At 44.4% G+C, this 26091-nt stretch overlaps 1 protein-coding gene across 1 annotated transcript in view; it reads right to left on the bottom strand.

Moving 5' to 3' along the window:
* The window catches only part of TSPAN14 (tetraspanin 14), an 826639-nt gene that overhangs the window by 373920 nt on the left and 426628 nt on the right, over positions 1–26091 (bottom strand). The window contains exon 5 of the mRNA XM_044079435.1: positions 9646–9816. Coding sequence (XP_043935370.1) covers positions 9646–9816 — 171 coding nt within the window. The remainder of the gene's footprint in view (positions 1–9645; positions 9817–26091) is intronic.

The following is a 26091-nucleotide window of genomic DNA, read 5'->3' as shown; positions in this document are numbered from 1 at the left end:
CTTCCTAAAAATAAGACCCAAGAAGTCAGAATCGGTGAGACCACCTCCATCAAGAGACTGGTCACTAGTGGAGTATCCCATGGCTCCATGTTGGACCTGCTCCTGTTCGACATCTACTACTTTGAAGTCAAGTTCATAGGTTGGTACTAGGCTATCAGCCCTAGGGCCTATACAAGCCGAGCCATAACAATTCCCTGGCTATTTCTTGTCCAGTGTTTGAAGGTTGCCAATGCCTTTGTTTATAAGTTCCATGATAATACACTCCATGGCCTTGCAGATAAGGCTCGTCAGACTGATGGGACGGTAGTTTCCGGGATCCAAGTTGGATCCCCCCTTGTGGAGTGGGATAACTGTAGCTCTGCACCACTCAGTGGGCACAAAACCTGAGGTGAGGCTATGATTAAACATGACACTCAGGCGAGGTGCTAGTTCATATTGTAGTTCATGTAGTACACAGCCTGAGATGTCATCTGGTCCGATGGATGCTGTATTCTTAGCTTTGGAGAGTGCGTTTCTACCGGTGTGGTCGTTATTACCGGAATTTGGCAATCTGCAATCTGCCGGTATTGAGATGGGCCATTTAGGGGGTGAAGATGGCACTGAATCGATCTGCCAGGATATTGGCAATATCCTTGGGATCAGTATATTTAATGCCATTCTGTTTTAGCTCAGAGCAGATCTGGGCATTGCCATTTAGATTCCTGACAGTTATAGAATGCCTTGTGGTTGTCTTTGGAATCTTTGGCAATTTTATTTTCGTAACTAGCTTTGGAGGATTTTATGAGGGATCTCAGTTTGTTAGTGAGGCTGGTAAGGGAGTTTTTTGCATCCTGGGATTTTCCTCTTTTCTGCAACAGTTTCTTCCTTTTGTTGTAAAGTTTGTTTATGGCAGGGGGCCACCAGATTGGCTTCCTTTTTTTGGATGATAGCATCTTGGTTCTATTTGGGATGGCACAATTCATGCATGAGTGGATGTGCTCGTACAGTGCCTTCGCGTAGGATTCAGCAGTTGAACTTTCAGTTCCCATCTGCATGGGTGTCATGAAGTTTGTCACTTCTGACTTGAGTAGCATGAAGTTGGCTTTAGAGAATTTTTTTATGGAGGATTCCTTACTGGGGGGTGGGATGTGGATGTTAAGGGTGATTAGCTTATGGTCAGACCTGACTAACGAGGGGATGACCATAGGTGTGGAGCATCGATTTCCCATGTTGGTAATGACCAGGTCTAGGATATTGGAGCCCCTGGTGGGACTATGGATTAGTTGATCCTGGACGTTGGAATTTATGAATTCCAAGAACCGTTGGGCAAAGGTGTTGGTACACTAGTAGTTTTCCCAGTTAATGGCAAGGTAGTTAAAATCGCCCAGTATTAGGGTGTTTGGTTCTATCTTAATATTTTCCAGTATGTTTAGAAAGGTGTAGTGAGAATCTTGGGGCATGGTGGGGGATCTGTAGCAAGCTACAATTTGGATTGCAGTCTTACCTAGTGTTAGTTGCACCTGGAGAATTTCAGACGCATTGTGTTGGGCAACTAGATGGGTGGTGTGAATATCCTTGGTGAATATTGACACTCCTCCACCTTTAGTGTTTCGGTCCAGGTTTGGCTGCCGAAAAGAGTGGTAAGAGTGGTAGCCAGGTATTACAGGGGTGCTCTCTGGAGCCTTGAACCAGGTGGCAGTTACTGCACAGATATCGAAGGTCTAAGTCTAGTGTGAATGGCTTCTGGTTCCCAAAGTTCACAGATGACTGCAAATTGGGAGCTATTATAGATTTCCCCATGACCCCAATATCCTACAACAGGGTCTTCCACAAACAAATGGCTGATGTGAAAGCCAAAGATTAAAACTCAATGCAAAGAAATGCATTATAGTGCCCTTTGGGAAATCATCCACCCAAGCTAATTACTTCATCAATAAAACATCCCTAAGAGTTGACCAGTAGTTACGGATCTGGGAACATATGCAGACAGTAATCTGACATTCGACCAACACATAACCAACACAGTAAGTAAACTATTCTATGTTGTCCAACTCACAAGCAGGGGTATGGCATCCAGGTTCAAGGAAGTAATGGTACCCCTCTACTCAGCCCATATCAGACCCATCATGGAGTACAATGTCCCCTTTGGCATGTACCTGAGCAGACGTGTGCAACAGATGGAACATCCACAAAGGTTCCTCACCAGGAGAGCCCAGGATATAAACAAATTGCCCTATATGAATTGCCTTAAAGCCCTGTCTCTGGACTCTGTCTCCTACAGGTTACATACAGGTGATCTATGCCTGGCATACAAGGCATCCTCAGAGCCAGCTTTGATGGACCTTTTGCCCATCTGTAAAATGAACAGCATCAGAACCACTAGATTCAATTATTTAAATTTTGCTTGCGACATAAATAAGACATATTGACAACAATGTCTCTCACAGGATCCCCATTCTCTGAACAGGCTTCCCATCCACGTGAAGTAGAGTCCATTCCTATCCCTATTTAAAGCATAACCTTGACCAATGAATATGAAATCAGAAATTCACCCCATGTCTGACCCCAATGTCTGTGAAAAGTAGAGGCAGACAGTAATGCCAACTAACACATCCTCCTCACATAACTTCTAGAAACTTCCTAACTAACATATCCCTTTTTAATAAACACCCATGAAACATACGGACACAAATGGATTGGACTGCATAGCTAGGCTTATAAAGGCCCTGGTAGTTGTTAGCCTAGTATGTACCCATGAATCCAAGATGGGAATCACAGCAGAGAAGAGTTCACACCTGGACGACGAAATAATAAACCAATCAGTAGCCTCAATAAATGGATACAAAGTCAAGGACATATCCTATGCTAAATGCTGCAGAGGTGATAACTACTGCCCTCTATGAACAGGACGACAGTGAAGACACTGATTAACCCAGTATCAAAGGCATCAGCCAGCACAGCCTGAGGAAATGGCAGCCTCCTTGTCTCCTTTTCCACAACTGGACCAAAAGAAGGGTGACACAAGGGGGTAAAAATGACTGCACATATGCTACGGACACAAAATTAGTTGTACAGTGGACTGACACACGTCATCAATATACACTCCAGTGCCAGGAGAGGAATTCTCAACATTCTGCAGTACTCGGTCATATTTAGCAGTCATGCCGCTGTTCCCAGTGGAAAACAAAGTATGTGTTTTAGTATAAATGTACAATTAAGACAACAGAAAACAATGGTACTGAAAAAAATGGTTAAAGCATACTTCAAGTCCCCTTCTCCTGAACCTCTGCCTACAACTGAAAGCAGATAGGGGTAGCACCACTTCAGGTCACTGAGCCTATCCTGGCATTGCTCACCAGAGTGGGTGGCATCAGTGGCAACACTCACATTCTAGCAAACTTGTGCCACGCATCCACCTTCTGCAGTGGCCCATCATTATTGCAGATATGTTCCTTGAAATTCCTGTGAAACAGGAAAATCCTGTGCTCCCTAGCATGACATGTAGCCCTGCATTTCCCAGTACCTCAAGTAGCCACCGCCATTAACTCAAGTCTGCTCAAGGTGTAGAAATTTGGCTCAATGTGCAAGGGTGCACGTTAGTGAATCATGTGTCATCCACTGTACTGCACCCACAGTGAATACATAAATGGCACATGCGCAAGCATACTAGTCACATGCTTGAGAGTCTCGAAGCGTGGGTGGATAAAGTTGGAATATCTGGGTAGTGCAGCATTGCTTGCTCACAGACAGTGGTGCTAACAGTCTTCATTGTGCTATTGTGTCAACATCGTTCACACTGCTAATCTGAAATAGAGGAATTTCCATAAAAGACTCTATAGACATGGAGTTTCAATCTTGCCTAGCAAAATGCCTCAGCAAGCACAAACCCTGTGGTGGATATCAGTGGCAGTGAGGAAGATGACGTGCTGTACGTGCCAATGGCACGAAACTGTACCATTTTCCCATAACTGATGGGGGAGGGGCTGATTTACAAACACTGTACATTGAAAACCTTGAGAAGGTAATACTGCAATGTGTATGGGATTCCAGGGTTGTATGGCTACAGTACATAAATGATGTATGGATGAAGGCTGTTCACACCACTAATTGCAGTGGATAACCAAGTGTATTAAGGGGGGGGGGGGGGGGAGTGCAGTCATGGTTAAAATACATAAAATCAGGGATGGAGACTATGTATAGCACTAATTGCAGTTTACAACCATGAGCATAAAGGGGGGGACGGGGCACTGTGTCCCTAGGTATGTGCATCCCACAGTGCACCACACATACCTACTGACACGTTTTGCTCAAAGGTGTACAGATAATGGCAATGACTGGAAAAGTTCACTAGGTAGGAAAATTAAGAGCTACAGCAGGCCCTCTTATACATGACATGTTGCTCGTAGGAAAAGCTACCACAGGACTTGTGCAAGATCTGAATGCTGTAAACAGACATAAAAGGCCTTTATAACCATGTTGTGAAAGGTTACTGAAAAAATGCTCTATGCAAAGGAGGACACTGTGGATACCGTGACAGACAGGCCTCTACACAGGATGAACCATGAACAACAAAACAGCTCACTGATGCTGAGGACTTTTTGTCTCACTCACATGCCAGGGGAGCACTCCCTATGACCTGATGGTGGCTTGGATGTGACAGCTGGGCTGGCACCAACAACCCACATGTCAGAAAGGGAAGCATTAGGTTAGTAATGTTCATTACAATACAGTAAAACACATTCAACTGGTTGGTTGAAGGGAAAGATTGCCCAAAGCCCACATGCATTTCTGCCCTTCCACGATCCTATGGTCTGCAAATGCAACAACCCTCATGACAAGATAGGTCTGTCAATACAATCTACAGATGGAATTTAATTAGTAGTAGTATGCATGCCCCAGGGGATGCAGGGACATATGTGAAGGCAGAAAATGGTGTCATGTGTTCTTTCAGATATTCCACTGGTGCAGGATCTAAGAAAAAGGTCAATACAGGGCTGATATCAGAAGGGCACGTATGACTGATGGCAGCAAGTGGTCTGTGTACAGTCCTATGATGCAGTGGCACTGTCTACAATCCTACTGGGGAAGTCACCCACATCTACCATTAGAGAGGCCCTTGAAAAGGTACAGGCTGAGCACTCAACCTCATCAGGGCATGAACAGCATCCTATAAGCTGGGAATTCTACACAGGCTTCTTCTGTGTTCCCAGTGCAAACAGCATCCAAAACATGCACCACCTCTGAGGTGCATATACCTACCATAAGGGAGAGATGCAGGGTGAGGGTGTTTAAATGCTGCCATAATTCCAGGACCTTTCCTAATGTGGCTATGAAATGTGCATTAATAAAAGTGCTTGTTAGGGATTCAGGCACAAACAGCTGCTACCCACAACACTGAGGAAACAGTGAATGTGCTCTATAGCTTGACGAACCACAAGCAACAATCACACAATTAAAAGCAAAATAGGGACAGTGAGCACACACTGTTACTAAGGTCACCGGTGACAATTGTTGGCTCCATGAAACATACTGCAACTGCCATCCGGTTTTGCTTGTGGCTCCATGAAACATACTGCAACTGCCATCCGGACTGCTTGTGGCTCCATGAAACATACTGCAACTGCCATGCAGTCTGCTTGTGGCTCCATGAAACATACTGCAACTGCCATCCAGTTTGCCTGCACAAGCAATGAATTCCATGGCTGTGGGGGGATCCATATGCAAATACATTAATTTGGGATGAATTGTAATCCAGACTACATAAAGAGATGTTGAGACAGCATCACCTTTGCCTACTGGCAACACAGTCTGCCACCCTAGATGTGGCCATCTAGGTCATGGGCGAGCATGTGGGAATGCCTCATAAGGCAGCACATGCAAGATCCTGAGTTTTCCCTGTTTCTATATGCAGGCAGGCAGCTTACTGCCTCAGTCATTAGTATCAGTCACATCAGGAACAATGGTGCTCATCAGCATCAATTGGAGGATGCAGGGTGCATGTGCACAGTCCCATAGTTCAACACATTCCCTTGCCCAAGGACCACACTGAGTCCTGATACCTCAAATCAATACAGTGACTACTGGAGGATGTGATCCTGGACTTCCCACCCTCCCACAATACAGGTCTACTGTGTTCTTTCCCGGGAACCTAACCCATATCACACACTGTTGTGCTCACATGGGCACTCTTCCCTCCACCTTTGCAAGTGATGACTGTGTCTTGCCCATCCCCCTGTGCAAGTGATGACCATGTCTTGCCCATCCCCTGAACTGCATGCATGTGATGATACCTGAAGCAGAGCATGGCCAGTCCATACACTGACCTGTGTAGTCTGGGTGTGACAAAGCTTGCTTAATTTTAATCAGTGGTCTACAGTAATGGACCAAACAACATGTCTTTGCCAGTTTTACAATGTATTATACCTGCCTTTGACTCGGCTGTGGTGCCACTGCTGCACATTTCTCCCCGACTCTCCACCCTGCCCTTCTGCTGCTACAACTGGTACAGAAGGCCCTGCCAAGACATTGGCATGGTGCTCCATCTGTCTAAGCAATGCAATGTTGTGCAGTTTGGTACACAACAAATATCTTACTGCAGATGTCTGAACTGCATTGCAGTGGTCTTCCTCAGGTATCTGTATATCCTTATAACTCTCCCAGCTGAGAAAACACTTGAATATTTTCTGTAAACAGCTTCTCCAAGCCATTTCTCTATCAAAGTGTATTCGAGTGACATGCAAACCAGACCCAGAACTGCTAAGGGCACTTTGTTTATCAGAAAAAAAGCCTGACGATATTCAATATTCTTTTTTCATTTACATGGCTTGTAATAAACTTGTTACTGGATAATGCCTAGCATTTTTACCCAGTCATTTCCCTATTCAAACATGGGGAAAAAGCACACTGATTTTTCTTTTGTCATACTCTCTTTATGAGACCTTTCCTCTCTGCCCCATCTCCTCCCCTCCTCTTTTTTTTTTCTCATTGCAGTGCCTACATTTCTCAAAACCTAAACAAAGAAAGAGAGAGAAGGGTGAACAAGGAAAAAGAAAATGACCCGTTTATATTGGTATCCCCATTGGTTAAAAAACTGAGAACTTAATACAAAGCCAGTTAGACAAAGTAATCTTTAAAGCTGTCACACCTGCAAACCCCCCCCCCCCCGATTGTTTTCAGGGAACATTATGTCCTAGTCAATTTCTCTGTTCTTTTTCCTCAGCCAATCCCCCTTCCACCAGACTGTCTCCAGTTTCTCTTTATCAGACTGTCTCCATGGAGGCATGAAGACCAGCTGCAGAAATGCTACTTAGTATATATTTGCAAGTGCTTGAAAAAAAAAAAACAAAGCCTCATAATATTAAATATTCTTTTTCATTTACTTGCTCTCTGTCTTAAAACAAAGGTCCGTAAATCAGTCATTTCCCCATGCAAGAATGAAAAAAGAACATTAATTTGAACTCTGTCATGCCCCCTTAATCAGGCTCCCGTCTTCCTTTTTTGTTTGTTTTAAATCATTACATTGCCTATGTTTCTCAAAACTGCACAAGAAAAAGAGAAGAGGGGAGAAAATTTAAAACACCTGTTTACAATCCCCATTACACCCAAAACCAGCATGCAAAGAAAACTATGCAACACAGATACAGTACTTTTAAGAAAATAAAGTGTTTTCTTTCTTCCTCGGGTATCTGGATATCAAAATCAAATCTTCAGTAGCTCAAATACAAGGTTCAATATATTTGGCATTTCTGCATGGGCTATGTAACAGACCAATTTCACACATGGTCTGAACATTGCATATTAGGGAAATCAACAAAGGTTCAAGGGCATATCCCATACTGCCTACAATACAGAATCACATGGGCTGCACCCAGGGTTGCCAGACGTCCCTATTTGGGCGGGACTGTCCCGAGATCAGCAGCCTGATCCCGTGTCCCGCACTGCCGGTTTAAATCCTGGGCAGCCTCTGCTTTGTTTTTTTTTTTGATTGGCCCGTATGGGCCAATCAAAAATCGCTAAACACGAAGCTTCTTCTCTTTAATGTGGAAGTTCCGCGTTAAACTCAAGAAGCTCCATGGTTAGCGATTTTTGATTGGCCTGTATACTGGTATACGGGCCAATCAAAACATCGCAAAACAGAGCTACTTCTGTGTAATGCGGAACTGCGATGATTCGCATTAAACAGAAGTAGCTCTGAGTTTATTTTTAAAAATAAACACAGAGCTACTTCTGTTTAATGCGGAACTATGATGCTCCGCAATAAAGACGTGGAAGACCTTTTTTTTTTTTTTTTGTCCCTAACTGGCCAGTCGGAAATCTGGCAACCCTGGCTGCACCTAGCTTGCATGGTACCTGTTATGTATAAACTTGCTGATCGCTAGATGTGTGTGCAAATCTACCACCAAGGTGCCTCTTCAGGAAATCCTCTTCCAGGGACCTGTTGCATGTACACTCAATGCTCAACTTGTGTGATCTATCCATTTGGCACATGAACACAAATAATGCCCTAGATATTACAGACCACCTGGCAGTTGAGGAAGTGGATGCCCTCTCCTATTGATGTACTGCAGAGAAGAGGCAGCCAGTATTGTTCAACCTGACCCAAGGGAAAAAAAAAGTGATCAGAGTGATTAGCTCACATTAAGTAAGGCATGAAACCTGTGCTACTAACATGGGAATGCAGACTTTAGTGAAGGACTGCCTGGCTCACAGTCTACTTCTCTACCTAGTGGAACAATTACAAGTCTTTCATAAACAGCCTCACTGTAAGAACTGCACTACGCCCATCTTGCACATTTACTGGTGTTTGACCCCACAGTTTCTTCAAGTACTCCATACACTTTGCCTGAAAAGATAACATATTTCCCATAGTAAGGGCTTTGCTGGTGGTGTAGAAGGATAAAGCCCTGACTATGGCTCAGGTGCCCAGAGTTAATTAGTGGCTTGGGTACATTACAGCAAGGCAGACAAGGAAGGTAAGTGCCCATCTTGAGAAGGTGAGAATGTGCTACACCTTAAAAATAATTGCCAGCCTGAGGTGGGTGGGAGGACTGAAGAATCTTGACAGTCTATAGGGCTGGGGTGGGAAACAGTGCTCATAGCTACTTCACATTGCTTGCCAGCCCATGCCGCCTTCCTCAATACATAGTGAAGGAAGTTAAGGCTTCACAGAAAAAAGCCAGGCTGCAAGCAATTTGATGCATCAGGTTTCTGTTCCTCTCTGCTTGATGGACACTGCTTCGGATTCACCTTCTCACCCTACTGGCAGCCTGTAAACCACAGGACAACACCAAGGTAACAACTGTTTTTCACTACTCCTTTTTACCCCGTACAGGCATCTCCAAAATCAAGTTTTATTACCAGGAAGAGGGAGCTGGAGCTATGGTGGAAGGCAGTATTAGACAGCCGATGGTCAGAAGCTATAGTCTAAATGTGTTAAAAAAAACACTGTACAATGTTTCCTCTTTTCCAAATTAATTGAAGAATAAATAATGAGTTCAGAGTGCTGCAATTCTGTCGATTGCAAGATAGGTCATCTGGTTGAGATGCCAAGCTCACTGAATTTTGTCCAGCCCTAGTTCAGAGTAACTTTCTGATTTCATTTCTGTGACACACTGAAAAAACTCTGCTTACATTTTACTTTCTGTTAAGTAAAAAAGCATACTATACCAGTTTCTGTAGAGAGTCAATGAGGTTTTGCAAATCAATATCGTCCCTGTATGCTCTAATATTTCTCAGAAAGAGGTCATTCACTTGGTCTTTCACCCAGTCTTTGAAGACAAATGCCAGAACTCCCACGATTAACTCCAGGAAAAAAATGAAGCCAATGGCTGCACAAAACTGGAAGAGCAAGAAAACAAGATGTTAAAACCAGAAATTATGCAGTTACCATAACAGAGCTGAATAAACAGGTCCATCTTGATTAACAGCAGAACTGGTGTTAGGCATTCTCAGCAACTGAAACTTTCCAAGACTGCTAAGTCCCTCCTCTTTACTGACAATGCACTACCGGAGGCCTTCCTCTCCAGACTTTTTGTCATACCAAATGAACAAAAAAATAAATAAATAAATCTTTATATTACAAAAGCAAACAAGAGGAGGAAGGTGGACATGCTAATGAGGATGGACCTAACCATTTCAAATCTACGTTTATGCTAAGTTCACAATGTCTTGTATGAGGAGGTCCACCATCAAGCAACAGGACACAGTCCTAAGCTAACCTCCAAATGATCTCCCTTGTTACTGTGACTCAAAAAAATGGATCTGGACATCATATCTAGCTTACAGTCTCTTGTAAAAGTACTCAGAGCTCTAAGTCCACACAGCTGCTGCACAAATATCATCATAGGCTGTTCTGCAGAAAAAGTTCTGAAAAGTAACCACTGCTCTAGCAGAACGTGCCCTAGTACAAAAGGTAAAGATTTGCTGTATTTTCATTGTAAAATTTAATGGAATGAATCGCACATCTACTCACAAAGAATCTGAATAGTATATGTATACCTGTGCAATACAAAAGGTATTCTCCTTTACTAGAGCAGCTAAAGAAAGAAGAATGACAGAGATTAGGTTCAGCAGTTACCTTATGCAAGACAGATTAATTACACATGGACACTAACCTTATGAAAAACTAGGCGAACAGCATATACTGCTGTATCTTGCAACCCAGAAATTCCTCTGGCTGAGACTATGCCCACAAGAAACAGTCATCTATGACAAGAACTTTAATTTTGCAGAAGATGCTGTCTCAGATGGGGGAAGTTCTAGTTTCTCTAGCATAAGACAGAGATTCTCGGAGGACCAGGATCCTTCACAGGTAGTCTTAGAAAGGTACTCCTGAACAAAGGCTTTGCAGAGGCTGAACTCTGGACCTGCGCTGCACAGCCTTCTGTAAGAAACTTGCCATTTCAGGAAATGGGGAAGAATATAAATGAAACTGGACAGGGAAGATACAAACAAAAGAATCCTTGGAATACTCCCCTGGTAGATGGATGAGGGAAAAGAAGCTGCTATATTTCACATTGGTTAAAGAGGCAAAGAAACTCGAAATGAAACATGGCTTTCCCTAGCAATGCAACCATTTCCATACTACTGGGGGTCTGAAACTGTGTGTGTGGCATTAGCAGATATAAGCTGAGCCTGTGCCTTAGTGAGTTGGCTTCCCCTGGAATATCTGCTACATGAAAGTGACTGACCAACACATTCCATTCCCAAACATTTAATACATGACACACATGCAGGAGTGAGTTTCCAAATGCTGCTTTTTTTTAATGTGTTGCTTGCCTCCCAACTTGTTGACTGTCAACCCTCCTAGAAGTCTTAGCCCCTTCGCTTCCATGCAATCATGGTGGTTGTATGGACAGACATCTTTCTGAGGATCATCAGCCTTCTGTGGCCTTGCCCCCTTGACACAGCACCTAGAACAACAGCCCAAGGGACCCAGCAATACTACTTTTCATAGCTAGAATATCTCTGCTTTTACTTATCCCAGTCTATCTAAGGACAATACAGAGACCATCCTTAGTTTGGATGGCTAGGCATTTTTCTTTAAACTCTAACCCAAACCCTGGTGACTGACATGCACACTTGCATCAATGCAGGCTGAGGGAATATATGTCTTCCCCATGCACATATGCATGCTGTGATGATGTGACATATTGCCAGCTATGCCAGGAGAAGTACGGCAGTGGCATAGCTAGCTGGAGTTTTGTAAACAATTATGTCATTTGTTCATCAAAGTGATTTGTACAGATGCTTGTATTGAAAAATGTATTTGTAAAGCTGCTTGTGTTAAAAATGTACCAACAGTGGATCCTGCCGAACAGAAAGACGAATGCACCTATATGTCAGACTGTATTGTAACTGTGGAAATTATAACAAAGGATACTAGAAGAGAAGAGGTTAATCTGAATCCAGCTAACTTTGAAAAATAGTTTGAAATTAAGTTACTTAATTTAAGCCATAAAGATTGTATCTCACATGTCTCAATGCAGCCAGAGACAAAAATTCTATACTAGGAATTCTTCTGTATTGTCCTTGGGGGTGAAGTAACTGCTACTCTGGAAGGGTGGAAGTTTGAAATTGTTTTATGACTTCCAGAAGCTGCAATAGATCCTAGCAAAGCTATAGGTGCACAAGGTAACAGATCTGTGCTAAATCCTGGCAGCCTCTAGTAAACGTGATAGTTTGGGAACCAAAATCAGGTGACCAGATGTGTTATGTTGTCATTCTCTTAATAGTAGATGATAATGAAGTCTCACTGCAGTCAATCTGACAAGAAGGACCCCTCACCTGCATCATCTTGCCTTGCTCTAGTACGTGAGCTAGGGAATAGTAATTCTTTAGATCAGTCAGGAAAATATAGGGAGATTAGTTAAATACTGTTTTTCTGTATCTGTGTGAATGTATTCATTGGTGTTATTTTAATATTCCCTGCTTTGAAACTCTGGTGTTTATTCTAAATAGATATTTAGTATTTTCATGTTCTTTTATTACTAAATATATTTAAACCTTTTATTGTGGCTGGTATTTCAGAGAATACTTTAACCTTTAAGAGTATTTGTATTTATTTGGTGACACTGTGGCCACTCCTTGGTCAAACACTACCATTTATATTAATATTAATTTTACTCTGTATAATGGGTACCCTTTGTAAGAGCTTTGGAGTAGCTAGCTTTGGAATGTCCTGGTGGCAGTAACTACCTTATAGTCTGGACAGTGGGGCATAAATAGTAAATCTGTGTGTGTGTGTGTGTGTGTGTGTGTGTGTGTGTGTGTGTGTGTGTGTGTGTGTGTGTGTAAATCAAATGTCAAAGTGTGCGTGTGTCAGTTACTTGGAGCAGGGATGCAGAGCACTGGCTTCACACAGAGGGTGGTGGAGGACTTGGCCTGGGACACTCAGCTGAGGATTCATATCTATAGCTGTGCCAGTGGAGAGTCTTAAACTAGAATAGTCCGGATCTCAGCTTTGCTGATTTCAGGACTGTATTGTGTTCTGAGTTGTCCAGACCTTGCAGAGACTGAAGGAAGTCTTTCTGCTATCAGTGGGAGTGATAAGCTCTGAGCAGCCTATCTATTGCTAGAGGAGTGGTTTCCAGCTCAGGAATTGTATTTTATTGGCCATTTTGGACTGCTTCTATCCCTTTCAACTTTGACTTAAAAACCGTGTTTGCATGTTGCGCAGCGCTGCTAACCTAGGGTAAACTATTACCGTTGCCTTAAAGTCTGCTCTTCAAAATTTCCCTTATATCTTGCTAGCTTTCAACTCTGAGCAGTCTAATCAGACCTCTAAACCCAGCACTTGCTCATAACCCCTTTCAGCTGTTATTACACATATATCAACTGAGGCAGTAGCACTAAAAGCCATCCATTAAGGAAACAAAAACAGCATCAGTACTTAAAAGGGAGCAAAACAGTTCCAGTACTTAAATAACTAAGCACCTATCCACACATGTCTAAAGGTCCGTTCCCTACACATTCTCCTATTAACCTGAACCTGTGCATCCTGAGGCAATGTAGCAATTGCTTCATATACACAGACAACCATTTCCTCTTACCTCCAAACACATCCACTTGTGAGAGATGCACATACATAGCCAAACTACAGGCCACGCTCTCTCAAACCCAGACTGGGCTAGCCAGTCAAAAGGAGAAGGTAGACATCAGCATCACACCTCATAGAACACATAGCCCCCCGGATCACACACCATCACACCTCTCACATAGTAACACAAAACACACTCTGGAGGCTCTCAATAAAAATCTGCCCAAACAACAAAGACCTCCAAGGGATAAACGCAAGCAACCATCTCATCCAAACACAATCCCCAAGACACATAGCCCAAACAAACAGTGTGCCACTCAGCCTAAGTCCCTACGGCAAAACACTTCACCCAATACACTAGTCATAGGTGACTCGAAAGTAAAGCACAATGACGTCCCACACACTAGGTTGAATAAGGAGAAGGTTACGGTCAGCTGCCTGTTGGATGCCAGGATTCACCACGTAACACATGCACTTGGGTCTCTCCACAATAAGTACAAATATGATTCTGTCATTTTCCATGTTGGTGTGAACAGCCTAAGACGCACCTCCCTGGACTACATGAAAAGAGACATGGAGGAGCTCTCAGATCTTGTAGCCCAGGCAGCTATGACCCTAGCCCTGAGTAGCATCCTACAGTCATCTAGAATGATACCACAGTACAAACAAAAAATGATTGACCAACAATTGGCTTAAGTTTTTGGTGTCATTCAAAGGAGATCCAGTATCTGTCTGCCTGGGATGACATGATAGACGAACTTTGATGCTTTGCCAGAGATGGCCTACATCTGTCACACCTGGGATTATGGATACTGGCTAAGGCTCTTGTCAGCCCTATAGTGCCTTTTTTAGGCAATGCCCTGAAGACAAATTTACCACCATAACAACTGCAAGCAAATGAAACCTGAGGGTTATGCTACTCAACGCTAGAAGCCTAAATCTCAAAATGCACTTGCTCAAGTTACTCCTTAAGCTGGAGAACATTGGCCTCTGTGCAGTAACAGAGACCTGCTTCAAGGTACTGGAGAGTACCCCAGCGCTACCAGGCTACATGGCATATCACACCTTTCAGCCCCTAAATCTGGACCAAAGCCCTAAAAGAGGTGTGGACCGCAGCCTCAAAGACCGTGGCGTATCCATCTTCATAAAGGATACGCACACCTCCAGACTGGTTGCCCAACATAATGCATCCAAAATACTACGGGTACAACTAACACTGGATAAACTATAATCCAGGCTGTAGCCTGCTATAGATCCCACACAATGCCCCCAAACTCCCACTCCGCATTCCTGAACACTCTGGAAAGCATTAAGGGTCAACCTAACACCCTTATACCGGGAGACTAACTACCCCCTCCATTAGCTGGGAGAATTACTCCTGTTCTAATTCTTTTGCCCAATGATTTCTGGAATTCATTAATTCCAGTGCCCTGGACTAACTCATTCTCACCCCTACCAGAGGTAGGGAATTACAGTTGTGTACACTTCCCATAAATGTAGATGTTAGAGTGTATTCACTGTTGCAGTCATCACACTTGGGTTATCTGCCTGCAGGTAGCCCACAGTCAGCCCAAATACCAGAGACTTAGTATTTCTGCATCGGTTGCTGTAGCTTCAGGACTGACATTAGGTCATCAGGGGTATAAAAACAGGCAGCCGACGCCATTCCCACAAGAGGGGACAACATACTAGACCTGATCATTACCAACATGGGGACTCTATGCTCCACACCAAAAGTATATCCCTCATTGGTAAGATCAGACCATAAATTAATTTCACTGGATGTCCACATCCTGACCCCACCCCCAGCCCAGAAAACCACAGTGAAAAAATTCTCAAAAGTGAACTTCTCACTTCTCAAAACCAAAGTGAAATCCTTCAAGGCCCCAGGGCCAGTGGAAACTACGACCCAAACTGCAGAATCCTATATAAACGCATTCTATGGACATCTCCAGGAATGCATGGATCATGCTATCCCAAACAAAACCAAGACCCAATAATCCAAAGGCAGGCGTCCAGTCTGGTGGACCCCTGCCATAAATAAACTGTACAACAGAAGGAGGAAGCTACTACATGATAGAGCAAAATTCCTAATAGGGAAGGCATCTCTGATCAGTACTAGCAAAAAATTACAATCCCTCATAAAATCCTCCAAGGCCAGCTTCAAGAGAAAAATTGCACAGGACACCAAAGACAATCATAAGGCTTTTTTCAGTTATGTTAGAAACCTGGGGTGCAACTCCCAGACTTGTTCTAAGTTGATTCTAAACGACAAAAAATACACTGAACCCACAGACATCGCCAATATCCTGGCAGACAGGTTCAGTGCAAACTTCTCCACCCCTCCACCCAAAAGAGCAAGTATCTACCCCAGCAGAGTGCCGCCTCCCAAACATCTCTGATGCTCAGGTGAAGGCTGCCCTCTCCAAAGCAAAAAACACTGCTTCCATGGGACCAGATGGCGTCCCAGGTTGCATCCTACATGAACTCCAAGAGTAACTAATCCCTCAAATAAAACAGCTATACAATCTCAGCCTCACTACAGGATATGTGCACACAGAATGGCGTACAGCAACAGTGGTCCCACTCCACAAAGGTGGAGCCTCTACGGACCCTGGAAACTATCGCCCCCATAAGCCTGACTAGCTTAGTCTGCAAGGCTATGGAGAGGATCATGGAGCTCATAAACAAAGACAATGGGGACCTACAGACACTAGATCCTACCCAGTTCGGCTTTGTCAAGGGCAGATCCTGCCTTTTGAACCTGGTTGACTTCTTCGAAACAGTCACCAAAGCCATAGATGAAGGGAAGATAGTCCACACAGCCTATCTGGACCTTGCAAAGGCATTTAACACAATACCCCACTCGGGCATCATAGATAAGCTATCCAGCTTAAATATAAACCCCCATGTCACAAGATGGGTCGCAAACTGGCTCAAAGACAGAACCCACAGAGAGAGAGTTGCTGGACCCATGTCAGACTCGAAACCGGTCACAAGTGGCGTCCCAGTCCTGGGACCACTCTTGTTCGGTATATACTTTTCCGAGGTACAGGCAAATGTGGAAGGACTATGGCTCACCAAGTTTGCAGATGACTGCAAACTGGGCGCCATAATCGACTCTCCAGCTGACACAAACATCCTTCAAAAAGGTCTCACAGAGACAGATAACTGGTGCCAGCGCCATGATTTAAAGCTAAATGCCAAAAAATGTATAGTCATACCCTTTGGCAAAAACAATGTGCCCACAAATTACCACATAGGCGGAAACCCATTAAGTACAGAGAAAGTTATTAGGGACCTGGGGACCCAAGTTGATAGCAATCTCTCCTTTGAAAACCACATTGCCAAAAGTGGTTAGAAAGACCTTCTACATAGCCCATCTCATCACGAAGGATTTCACATCTAGATCAAGAGAGGTAATCGTGCCCCTTTATTCATCCCTCATCAGGCCCATCATAGAATACAATGCCCCTTTTGGGATGTACCTTACCCGACACCTGCAGCAATTAGAGAGACCCCAAAAGTATCTCACCAAGAGGATCAAGGGTCTCAAACAGATGCCATATGCTGCTCGGTTAAAAAAACTCCAGCTCTACTCAGTTGCATACCGCCTACTTCGAGGCGATCTATATGCCTGACATACAAAGCTATGTCAAATCCAGAATTAATGGACATGCTCCACCTCAGTAAATCTAAATCCCTTAGAGTCACACGCTCGAGGGACTTGAACCTCAGCACAGAAATAAATAGAACTTGCTGGAGGGACAGGTTCATAACCCAGAGGCTCCCTTTGCTCTGGAATAGAATTCCAGTTCATGTGAGGCAGAGCACCTCACTGAATCTCTTCAAGAAGAATCTCGATAGGTGGATGGGGGATCGTGGGTTTGTCCCAGGGATTACTCCCGTGTCACTATTAGACAGAGGCACAGTAAACTAAACCTTAAAAAGGGCACAGTATACTCAAATCAAGTGGTGGCGTAAGCCATACAGAATCGGGCTAGGCTTATAACTGCCCCAGGGCACATAGCCTAGTATGAACCTATGAACCTATTACATCAGTTTTTCTTGCCCCAAATGTCAGGAGCCCCCCAAATAGGGAACTAAGTTATGGTAGGAAAAACACCACCAGTAAAAAGTAAATACCAATAGCCCTGTAAGGGGTGAGAAATAGACATAGCGGAGAGAGAGAGAGCCAAGGGGGCTGGAAGGTGAGAAACCAGGACTGCAACAGTGAATACACTCAAACATATACATTTATGGTAAGTGTACACAACTGTACTATGTTCTTTATGTTTTACTGCTGCTGTCATTACACTTGGGTTGATTCCCAAAGCTGAAGAAAGGGTGGAGGCAAGTCAAGAAGAGTTGGGGCTGGCTAGTATGCCATGCAGGACTGCTGTTGCAAATCCTGCCCTGAATTTGGAAAGGACAGGCAGGTGGTAATGCTTGGTGAAGGTGTGTACAGAACTCCAGGTAGCAGCTTCCAGAATGTCCCTGGTAGGGACTCCCCTGAGGAATGCTGTAGAGGTAGAAGTTGCCCTAGTGGAAAGTGTTCTGACCCCCTGAGGGGTTGGTTTTCCATGGTGTTTGTAGCAGAAATGGATACAGTGTGCTATCCATTTGGAAATTGTTTGATTAGCAATGGCACTGCCCTCTGCCCCTGGTACAAAGCTGACTAGTAACTAGTCAGATTTCCTGGAGGCCTTAGTCCTATCAAGGCAGAATCTGAGCTGTCTGTGCATGTCCAAGGAGTGCAGGATCCTTTCCCCTTTATTTTGAGGATTAGGGAAGAAGGTAGGTAAATGGACAGATTGGTTGAGAGCCACACTGGACACCACTTTAGCCATAAAGGAAGGGTTAGTCCTGAGGGAGACCCTGTCAGCATGAAAAATAATGAAGGGTTCCATAGCTATAAGTGCTTGTAACTCAGACACCCTTCTAGCTGAAGTGATGGCCAGAAGCAAGGCTGTTTTCCAAGAGAGGAATTTTAACTCTGCTGACCAGGCTCAAAGGGGGGTAAGTGTGAGCTTTTCCAGTACAAAGTTAAGGTCCCATTGCAGGGGTGGGTGCTCTCCTTGGTAGCCTTAAGTTGTTTGCCTCTCTCAGGAACTGCATGATGAGAGGGTGAGAGAAGAGGGGTGGCTCAGTGTTGTAGTGAGCCAAGATGGCAGAGGCATGGATCTTAATGTAGAAGGATAGGCCTCTGTGGAGTAGATCTGCTAGGTAATCCAGTATTAGAGGTAAGGAGGGCAGTGCTGTGTTTCCCTCCTTTAGACTGAATCCAGGAACAATACCTTTTCCACTTATCAGCATAAGATTTCCTTGTACTGGGTCTTCTGGCTTCAAGAATGACGTCCAGCACCTGCTTGCTTAGGCTGGTCACTGGGGGAGAATTCAAGGAATAAGCCAGGATGCAAGATTCAAGGCTTGCAGTTGCAGATACAAGATCTGTCCCTCCTGCTGGGTGAGGAGGGTTGGGATCTGGGGTAGGTGCCAGGGTGGCACTGGTGAAAGGCTGCGCAGTAGTGGGTACCAGTGCTGGCATGGCCAGTCCAGGGAAATCAGGATTGCCCTTAGTCTGTCCTGTCTTATCTTGAGTAATATTCTTGTCAGAAGAGGCAGAGGAGGAAATGCATAGATTGAGAGGTTTACCCACTGGAAGGATAGGGCATCCACTTTCCAAGCCCTGCTGTGAGGTGTCCTGGTGCAGAATTTGCTGAGCTGGTGATTGTAGGGGGAGGCAAAAAAGGTCCACCGCTGGGGTCCCCCCATTTCTGGGTTAAAAGGCTGAAGGTGCTGGGGTCTAAATGCCACTCGTGTGGGTTGAGGAGATTTCTGCTTAAGTCTGCCAGGAATTGAGCTTGCAGATGAATATGATTGTCCAAGGCAGTGTTCCACAGGGCCATGGCTAGCCTGCGGGGTGGGTTAGAGTGGGTCCCCCCTGGTTGTTTATATACCACTTAACTGAGGTGTTGTCTGTTTTCATTAGCAAGGGTCCTGGTGAGAGTAGTGATCTGAAAGCTGTCAGAGCGTGCTGAACAGCTAGCATCTCTTTTTGGTTGATGTGCAGATGAATTTGTCTTGGACTCCAGTGGACCTGAATGCACTCATCGTCCAGATGTGTCCCTCAGGCATAGTCTGATGCATCTGTGGTTAGGGTCTGGGCAGCATGGGGTTGTTTATGCTGCTGCCCACCAAATAAACTCTGTCCTTAGGCAAGGTAGGATGGGTATTACGGTTTCCTGGCACCAAAGATTTTCTAATTACCATTGAAGTTTCCTCATATGCAATCTGGCATATGGAATTAGTAGAATGCAAGAGGCCATGAATCCTAGGGCCTGCAGAATTATTCTTGTGGATAGCTGGGTTCTGGTGGTCATTTGAGTGAATTAGCTGTCAGATAGGCTTGTTTTTCTGGAGTAAGGAATGCCATCTGGAATGCTGTGTCCAAGCTTGCTCCCAGGAATACAATCTTTTGACTGGGGACTACTTTTGATTTCTTTTCATTGATAGTGTACCCCAGGGAGGTTAGAATGCTCTTTACAAATGTCAGGTGCTGCAACAGCTTTTCCTGTCTGCCTGAATCAGGCAATTGTCCAAGTACGGGTAAATGTGGATCTTTTTCTGTCCGCAATAGGCAATGGCTGGAGCCAAGCATTTTGTGAAGACTCTGGGAGCAGTGGATAAGCCAAAGGGAAGTGCAGAGAACTGATAATGCATAGATCCTGCTCTGAAAATAGGCATTTCCTGCATGAGTCACTGATGGGGATGTGCAGATAGGCTTCTTTTAGGTCTAGGGTGGCTAACCAGGCATCTTTGGACAGCATAGGAAGAAGCTGCTGAAGGGTGAGCATTTTGAATTTTGGTATCACCAGAAAGGTGTTTAGAATGGAAAGATCTAGGATTGGGCGCCAAGTGCCCTCTTTTCTGGGTACCAGGAAAAGTCTGGAATAAAGCCCTTGAGCTATCTGTTCTGCAGGAACAGGCTGAATTGCCCTTATGGAGAGCAGGGATTGAACTTGGTTTTGTGCCTCTGCCCACTGGTTTGGAGGAAGGTCTGGGAACCCTTTTGGGGATGGCAGTGAGTGGAAATAAAATTTGTACCCCTGGGATACAGTGTTGAGGACTCATTGGTCTTTGGTGATGGAGGTCCAGTTTTTGGCATGATGGGCAAGTTTTCCTCCTAGGGGCATGAGCAGTTGGGCAGAGGTGAGGAGTGGAGTTGAGAAGTCACTGTGAATTCTTTCCATTATGGGGTGGCTTAGCACTCCCTGTTTTGGAAGTGGAGGCACTCCACTGCTTAGATCTCTGCATACCCCAAGACTGTAATCTGGGGGGTCTGTTTCCCCTAGGTCTAGTTTGAGATGGCCTTGAGGGGGTTGGAAAGGGCCAATGTTTCGAGAAGCAATGCCTACTGAATCTTGGAGGCTGCACTTGCAAAAAATCTTTGACTGTCTGCATAGACTTAGCTTTTTCTTCCATATTTTTTAGAACCTCTTCTACTTTGGTGCCAAACAGATTGTCCTTATTTAAAGGAGCATCTAGTAATTTTGATATGACATGGTCTGGCAAGGTCTGCTCCTTAAGCCAAGCATGCCTTCTCAGTACAGAACCAGTGACTGCTGCCCTGCAAGATGCTTCTAGGGCATCAAAGCCAAACTGCAAGGTATGCTTGCTGACTTGGCTTGCAGAATGCATAAGCTCCTGTTACTCTTATTTTCTGCACAATCTGTTTCTTGCTTAAGTTCCATAATATGTTGCTGGTATTTTAGCATGTGAAATTGGCAATTCAATGCCCTAATGGCGAGAGTTGCAGAGGTGTATACTTTTTTACCCAATCTGTCTAAAGCTCGGGAATCCCTGTCCAAAGGGGTGGGATTCTTAGCTGTAGTTGCTTTTATATCTTTAGGCCCCTGGGAAATTACCTCTGGGTCAGCAGTAGGATTTTTGATAAGAAATTTGAGAGAATCAGGGACTCTGTAGTACCTGTCTGGTTTCCATGGAGCAGGGGGTAAAGTATCAGGAGTTAGACTAGATTCCATAAAGACATCATCCACAACATCTAGAACTGGAGGGATTGTAGGGTTGCCACCTTTTCAAATGGCCAAAGTGGGACATTTTCAGGACACACGTCAGATTTTACAGGCCGACACATACCCACGGTCAGTACAAAGGATAGAACTTTACTTTTTTGCCTAAATGAAAGCTTATTCTTGCAGCAGTTTACTTGCTTATTCTGTTTCTTGTAACATTTAGGTATTTTACATACAGAAATAACTATTTTATGTAACTATTACATGAAATATAAGAGATAATTATGTCCTACAATCGCAGGACATTTGCCATTTTTAATATTTTTGGTCAGGACACAACTGCCCAAAGAGGGACTGTCCCTCGCAAAGTAGGACAGTTGGTAACCCTAAGGGATTGCTAAAGGTCTATGTTATGGCAAATCTAAAAATTTTCTGAGTCTCTTTTTGGACTGAGGATTCCCAGTGGAAATACTCTCTTAAAGTATGTAGAGTTTCAACAAAAGAAAAATCCTCTGGAGTAGAAGCAGAGGGAATGGAATCCTCTGCATCTGAATCCTCAAGCAGATAAAGGCATGTCTTCATATTCAGAAAACTCAGTCGTCAGACTCTTGGTCTGTTAAAGCTGCTGGGGACAGGTCTCTTTCTCTTAGCAGGGGAAGACTGGCTTCCCATAATCAGGTCTTCTGCCATTTTTAGCATTTGATGTTGTGGCAAGGAAGCAGGTGCTTGAGTTTGGGTCATCTGTTTTTTAGGCGTAGCTCATACTCTTGGCCTTAGAAACTCGGTAGTTTAGAAAGAACTGAAGACATGAAAGTAGTCAGTTTGGGTCGAATATCGGTAATGCAAAGAAATCCTCAAAAAGCTGGTACCCATCCAAGGTAGAGACATCCACAGGTTCCGTAGTCAAAGAAGAGTCTATCGGCATACTGGACTCCAAACGGGTCTCGGTAGTGGCCTGCGAATCCATCGAAGAGGGCATCAGGGGCTGCAAAAGCACCTCACTGAGTATCGGCAAACTGGCGACTATCTTAACGGAAGCGTCGTTGGCAGTTTTGGACCTGTGTGGTCTGTCTGTCTTTATCCTTATTTTTTTTTGGAAGATCAGTAGTCGGATGGCTTATCGAAGCCATTTTGGAATACAGAGATTGAGAGCGAAAGTATTTAGTGACAAGGGCCCAACGATGAATAGTTCAGGCATTGAACAAAGCACAAAACCGACAGCGAGGTACGCCGTGGTCTGGGCCTAAACAGGTGACACAGTAAGAATGGAAATCTTGCGGTGTGGTATTCGCTTTCCACAGGCAAGACAATTATTAACTTTTTCTGACATTGTTTAGAGCAAGAAAAAAAGGATCCCCAACAGGGTACTTAGCTTTAGAAGACTTCAGGATGATTCAATTCGGAAACGAAAACTCAGGTAGCGGCTGACTGGCATTCATGCAAAGTGCTTCTGCTTCAAGCTCCTCAGCAAGAAAGACTGGGTTAATGGTGTCAGGTGCCTGTTTTTATACCCCTGACGAACTGACATCAGTCCTGAAATGACAGCAACCGACGCAGAAATACTAAGTCTCTGGTATTTGGGCCGACTGAGGTCTACCTGCAGGCAGATAACCCAAGTGTGATGACTGCAACAGTGAAACACGAAGAACATCATTCTTGACCTGGGTCACTACAAACATGGAGGATGGTTGCTCTACAGCAGTAATCAACTCCTCCGTGGTGAGATCTGACCACAAGTTAATCACAATCAATATCCAAATCCTACCCTCAACCCCCCCCCCCTCCATGAAGGAAACCACAGTGAAGAACTTCTCCAAAACCAATTTCAAGCTTCTAAAGGCAGACGTGTCAAACGTCATGTCATCCATGCAAATGGGGAATGGCTGTATAGCTGCTGAATCATACATCAAGGCACTGTATGAGCATTTACACAAGTGCATGGATCAGGCCATACCAAACAGAATCAAGATCCTGTCCTCCAAAAAAAGGAAGCCAATCTGGTGGTCCCCTGCCATTAAACTCTACAACAGAAGGAAAAAACTGTTGCAGAAAAGGGTAAAGTCCCAAGACTGGAAAAATTCCCTTGCAATTCTCAGCAAAAAAACTGAGATCCCTCATGAAATCCTCCAAAACTAGTTATGAAAACAAAACTGCTAGAGATGCTAAAGACAACCACAAGGCTTTCTTTAGCTATATCAAGAATCTGCATAACAATACACAGAGGTGCTCTGAGCTATTGCACAACGGCTCCACTTATACTGAACCAACAGATATTGCTAATATCTTGTCCAAGTTCAGTGCAAACTTCACCCCCCCTTTACCCCATAAAGGGCCCATCCCAATACCTGAGGAATCTCAAATTCCAAATATCATGGCTGCACAGGTAAAAACAGGACTATCCAAAGCCAAAAATATAGCTTCGGTGGGACCTGATAATATACCTGGCTGTGTTCTACATGAATTACAAGGAGAACTGGCACCACACGCGAGTGCCTTGTTCAACCACAGCCTCATTTCAAGGCTTTGATCCCACCGAATGACGCACTGCCACAGTCATTCCTCTTCACAAAGGAAGAGTGACTACTGACCCTGTAAACTACTGCCGCATCAGCCTAACAAGCCTGATCTGTAAGGCCATGGAACCCATCATTATGGACCTCATAAATAGGGATACAGGGAACCTTCAAACCGTGGACAATGCACAGTTTGGGTTTGTGAAGGACAGATCATGTCTGCTCAACCTGATAGACTTCTTCGAATCTATTACCAAAGGCATCAATGAAGGCAAGGCAGTCCATACAATCTACCTCAATCTAGCCAAGGTCTTCGACACCATCTCCCACTCAGGAATCATTGACAGACTCACTAACCTAGGCATTAACCCCTACGTCATAAAATGGGTTGCCAACTGGTTCACGTACAGAACCCATGCGGTAAAAGTAATGGACTCAAATCCAACTTCCAGGCAGTTACAAGTGGAAATCAGTTACAAGCAGAGTCCCATAGGGATCTGTCATGGGTCCTCTCCTGTTTGGTATCTACTTCTCTGAAGTTCAGACCAACACCAAGGGACTCTGGTTAACTGATTTCATGGATGACTGCAAACTGGGAGTTATTATTCTCAAGCTGATGTAGACATTCTGCAGAAAGGCCTCAGACACCAATGACTGGTGCCAGAACCATGGTCTTAAGCTCAAAGCTAAAAAAGTGCATCATCATCCCCTTTGGGAAGAACATGGTACCCACGAACTACCACATTGATGGTAGCCCTCTCAACTCCCAAAGTGTGATAAGAGATCTGGGAACACAGGCAGATAGCAACCTCTCCTTCGGCAACCATGTCGCCACAGTAGTCAGGAAGTCCTTCTATGTGGCACACCTCATTACAAAAGGCTTCTCATATAGGAAGAAAGAGGTCATAATCCCCCTCTACTCATCCATCATTAGGCCCAATGAGTGCAATGCCCCATTTGGCATGTACCTCACTAGACACCTACAACTAGACAGGCCACAAAAATTCCTCACAAAGAGGATTCTAAGACTCAAACACATGCCCTATACAGACAGACTTAAAAAAACTCCAAGTATACTCCATCTCATATTGCCTACTTAGAAACTATCTCTGCTTGACCTACAAAGCCATGTCTAACCCAGTGTTGCTAGACATGCTTCATCTGAAAAAGACACAATCCCTCCGCACCACATGCTCCAAAGACCTCAACCTCATCACCACAATAAAAAGAACATGCTGGAGGGACAGGTTCCTAACCCATACACTTCCCATACTCTGGAATAAACTCCCCATTCATGTCAAGCAGAGCACTTCACTAGCCCTCTTCAAGAAAAATCTTGACGAGTGGATGGGTAACAGGAAATTCACCCCAGGGATCACTTCAACAGCCTTACTCGACAGCGGCACAAGGAACTAATGTCTGGCAACAGGACTGTGAATACTCTTGGGCTAGGCTTGTGTTGGCTCCAGGGCCATTAGCCTAGTACTCACCTATGTGAGAGACAGAGGGAGAGAGACACAGAGAGAGAGAGAGAGTGAGTGAGTTCCCTGCGTGCTCTTAAGGAAAACTGTGCTTGGTGCAGATAGCTGCATCAGGAAATACTGTGTGTACCTATCTAACTATCTATTCCAAGTGAACGTCCCTTACTGGTGCCACTGATTAGGAATTCAGGCTCCCTGATTACTGGCCTCAGAGGGGGGATGTCACACATGCTACTATACACTCAGGGTGTGGGGGGTGCTGTAATGGTTAAAGTGACTACCTCACAGATACAAGGTACATGGTTTGGATTCTCAACTTTGAAGAAAATTGGCTAGGTTTAAAATGGCAGCTTGCCTAGTACTTACCTATGAATTAGAAAAGGTTGCCATCACCAGGTTGTTAGTGCTATGCTAACATCTCTAGTTCTGGCTGCCTTCAGTGCCATTCAAGTCTCTGCTTGCAAGATGATGATCACCTGACTGGGACCACTTCTTCCCTGTCTACCCCAGGACGGGTGGACCAGCACTTGCTGCTCACACCTATC

Source organism: Protopterus annectens, chromosome 1.part1 (assembly GCF_019279795.1).
Source record: "Protopterus annectens isolate FY-2018-M chromosome 1.part1, PAN1.0, whole genome shotgun sequence".
NCBI classification, from domain to species: Eukaryota; Metazoa; Chordata; order Ceratodontiformes; family Protopteridae; genus Protopterus; species Protopterus annectens.
This window is presented reverse-complemented; position numbering and strand designations above follow the sequence as displayed.